At 42.9% G+C, this 4191-nt stretch overlaps 1 protein-coding gene across 1 annotated transcript in view; it reads left to right on the top strand.

Moving 5' to 3' along the window:
• EAH_00031390 (nucleoporin FG repeat-containing protein, putative) overlaps positions 1-332 on the top strand; it is a gene marked incomplete at both ends in the record, with an annotated part of 2763 nt that extends 2431 nt beyond the window's left edge. The window contains one exon of the mRNA XM_013396094.1: positions 282-332. Coding sequence (XP_013251548.1) covers positions 282-332 — 51 coding nt within the window. The remainder of the gene's footprint in view (positions 1-281) is intronic.
• Between the last annotated feature and the right edge of the window lie 3859 nt (positions 333-4191).

Below are 4191 nucleotides of genomic sequence, written 5' to 3'. Positions count from 1 at the left end.
AACAACAACGGAAGCAGCAGCAGCAATAACGGCAGCAGCAGCAGCAAAGGCGACAGCAGCAAATGCTGGTGTTGTGCTGGCCCATGCACTCACGACTGCTACAACAGCAACAACAACAGCAGCAGCAGCAGCAACAACAACAACAACAACAACAACAACAACAACAACGGCAACAGCAGCAGCAGCAACAGCAGCAAAAGAATAAAGTTGCCCCCATCCACTTCTTTGAATGAATCCGGTGAAGAGGAGGATGGACGCCACCCTGAGGGAATTGCTTGCAGGTAATGCAGCAGCAGCAGCAGCAGCAGCAACAGCAGCAGCAGCAGCAGTAATAGAGTAATAGGAGCAGCAGCAACTGCAGCAACAGCAGCAGCAGCAGCAGCAATTTGTTTCTCCTGGAGGTTCGCTTGCTTCGGTCTTAGCTTTTTTTATATGCATTCTTCATCTGATGCTGTTGCTGCTGCTGCTGCTGCCTCTCCCGTTTCTGCTGCTGCTGCTGCCCGTGCTGCTGCTGCTTGTGTTCCTCTGCTTCTGCTGCTACTGCCTATACTGCTGCATCTTCTACTAATGCTACTGCTTTTGCTTCTTTTGCTGCTGCGTCGTCTGCTGCTGCTGCTGTTGTTGCTTCTGCTGCTTCTGCTGCTTCTGCTGCTGCTGCTGCTGCTGCTGCAGCTGCGGGTGTGTGCTGTCTGCTGTAGTGCTGGACCTTGACAGCGCACAGAGAGGAGTTGAAGCAAAAGTTTATTCAGGGGGTATAATGCTTTTTAAATTTATTTTATTTTATTTTATTTTATTTTATTTTGTTTTATTTATTTTGTTTGTTTTGTTTAGTTTGTTTGTTTTATTTATTATATTTATTCTGTTTGTTTTGTATTAAATTAAAATTAATTTATCAAACACAATTAATTAAATATTATTATAATAAATAAATTTTTAGTTAATTTAATTTAATTAATTTAATTTAATTTAATTAATTTAATTTAATTAACTTTAATTTAATTTGTTTATGTGCGTTTATATTATTTTTTTTATTTTCCGGTTTTGTTTGGGTTAATTATTTTTGTATTTTTTTAATTTATTTTTTTAATTTTTGTTTATTTTATTTCTCTATAAAATATAAAAATAAACAAAAAGTAAATAAATAATAAATAAAGTAGACGAGCAACGCACAATAAACAAATAAATAAATAAATAAATAAATTTATAAACAAACAAATAAATAAATAAATAAATAAACAGATAAATAGATAAATAAATATACAAACAAACAAACAAACAAACAAACAAACAAACAAACAAACAAACAAACCAACAAACAAACAAATAAATAAGCAAATAAATAAATAAACAAAAGTAAATAAATAAATAATAAATGTTTTTGTATTTCTTCAGGCACATCAAAAGTTGTGGTGCCGCCAGAAGAAGTGAATGCGGTGTATAGGGAGCTCGAAGAAGAAGATAAAAACAAACAAAATAAAACAAATAAAATAAATAAAACAAACGAAAACAAACAAATTAAATTGATAGACAATCCACTAAACAAACACAAACAAAACAACAACACCGATGCAGAAAACATTACAGAGAAACAAACAGCAGCAGCAGCAACAGCAGCAGCAGCAGCAACAACAACAGCAGCAGCAGCAACAGCAACAACTACCGCTGCTGCTGTTGCTGCTGCCCCTGCTGCTGATGGTGCTGCTCCAGCTGCATCTCCTCCTCCTGCAGCTGAACCTGCTGCAGCTGCTTCTGCTGCTGCAGCTGCAGCTTCTCCTGTAGCAGCTGCTCCTGGTGCAACATCAGCAGCAGCAGCAGCAGCAGCAGCTGCTGCTGCTGCTGCTGCTGAGAATGAAGTGATAGAAGGGGCCCCTAAAGACGTCTATGCTTTGGGCTGCGTTTTATCTCTGCTGTTAACCGGGAGGCATCCGTATATAAATACAAACAACAGCGCATGCTGGGGGTAAGCATATTTGCTGTCTTTGTTTGTTTTGTTTGTTTTGTTTATTTTATTTGTTTTGTTTGCCTGTTTGTTTGTTTTGTTTGTTCATTTGTTTTGTTTGCCTGTTTGTTTGTTTTGTTTGTTTATTTGTTTTATTTATTTATTTACTTATTTTGTTTGTTTGTTTGTTTGTTTTGTTTGTTTTTGTTTATTTGTTTTGTTTGTTTGTTTTATGTCTTCGTTCGTTTGCTCTCCTGACGTCTCCTTGTATGTTATTTCCCTCTGCTAAACCCTAAACCCTAAACCCTAAACCCTAAACCCTATGCCCTTTGTTTCGGCGTCACGATCCTTAGCTTGAGGGTTTAGGGTTTGCGTGCAGAGAGGCTGAGGGTTTATTCTTTTCTTCTTTGATAGCGGGTGAAGATATATCTACAAACCCTTTTGCTTTTCTTTCAATCTCTGATGCTGCAGCAGATCTCCTTTGGTAAACCCTAAACCCTAAACCCTAAACCCTAAACCCTAAACCCTAAACCCTAAGCACTAAGCCTGAGCCCTAAACCCTACACCCAACCTGCCTGAACCCTAAACCCTAATCGCTAAACCCTAGCCTGCACCATAAACACTAAACCCTAGCCTAAACCCTAAACCCTAAACCCTTTCTCAACACCGAAACAACCGACTCAGAGGCCTAGGGTTTAGGGTTTGTGTTTCTTCAGGGGTATGGTGAAGCCAAACCCTAGCAAACGGCTGCGGCTGTCGCAGGTGCTGCAGCATCCGTGGCTGCAGCAAACCCTAAACCCTAAACCCTAAACCCTAAACCCTAAGGCTACATTTTTGAGCCTTGAGTTAGGGTTTAGGGGGGCATCTGCAGTGAGAGCATAGGGTTTAGGGTTTACTGCTTTGTTATTCTAAACCCTAAAGCCTGCGCTCTACACTGACCCTCCCGCTAGGGTTTAGGGTTTGGGGTTTAGGGTTTGCAAGAGCGCTCTCTTTTTTTCTGAGGCCAGCTACCCATAGAAACCCCAACCCTAAACCCTAAACCCTAAACCGTAAACCCTAAGCCCCAAACCCTAGCCCTAAGTGGTGGCTTGGGTTTGCGGCAGGTGTATAGCCAGCACCTACAGTAAAAGGGCCTAGAGAGGGGCCTTTCTATTGCTGCTGCAGCGCAGCAGCAGCACCAGCTGTAGCAGCAGCAGCAGCAGCGGCAGCAGCAGCTGCAGCAGCAAAACCTCTCTGTTTGCCGTAGATGCAGCAGCGCATTTATTTGTTAGCTGCAATATTAAGTACGAGACACCAAGGCGCCCCACCCGCAGCAGCAGCAGCAGCAGCAGAAGCAGCAATAGCAGCAGCAACAACAAAAGCAGCAGTAACGACAGCAGGAGAGCAGGAGTAGCGTGAAAGCAACAGCAGCAGCAGCGTATCAACGTTGTTCTTAGGCTGCTTATGCAGCAGAGAGATGTACAAGGGTTTAGGGATTAGGGTCTAGGGCTTAGGGTTTAGGGTTTAGAGAGTTGTTGCTTATTATTGATTGGGGGCGTTTGGTTGCAGCAGCAAGAAAAGACAAACAGCGCGCATGCACCACAAAGTCAAGAATTTAGGGTTTAGGGTTTGTGGTTTAAGGTTTAGGGTTTAGGGTTTAGGGTTTATGCATTAAAACTATAAATTATATTAATTGATATTTCTATAAACCAGCAAAAAACCCTAAACCCTAAAACCCCAAACCCTAAACAGTAGCGGGGCTGCAGCAGCGCCACCCCAGCTAAGCCCTAAACCCTAAACCCTAAACCCTAAACCCTAAGCGACGGTTTGAGGGTTTAAGATACGAAAAAGCAAGAAATTATATCTCTTTTCTTGCTTCTCTCTCTCCATGCCTTCCCCAAACCCTAAACCCTAAACCCTAAACCCTCATGCCTCGCTTGAGCCGCAGGCGGCGGGCGAAGGAGGCGACTAAGCTGAGGGTTACCTCGGGTTTAGGGTTTAGGGTTTAGGGTTTAGGGTTTCAAGTGTTGGGGCTTTCGCTCTGTGCGCTTTGCGCACAATGGATGGCGTTTTACCCTAGAGCAACTCCTAGGGTTTAGGGTTTAGGGTTTAGGGTTTAGGGTTTAGGGTTTGGAGACAATGTTGAGTCCCTCCCCTTTTGGGCCTGCTGCTTCTCTGCAGCCGCTAACAGCTTCTCCCTTCCAGCCGCAGCAGCAGCAGCAGCAGCAGCAGCAGCCATTTGTGTGGGGTGCTGCTGCTTCTGCACCCGCAGC

Source organism: Eimeria acervulina, genomic scaffold (genome assembly GCF_000499425.1).
Source record: "Eimeria acervulina Houghton genomic scaffold, Eah_scaff296, whole genome shotgun sequence".
Classification (NCBI taxonomy): domain Eukaryota; phylum Apicomplexa; class Conoidasida; order Eucoccidiorida; family Eimeriidae; genus Eimeria; species Eimeria acervulina.
This window is presented reverse-complemented; position numbering and strand designations above follow the sequence as displayed.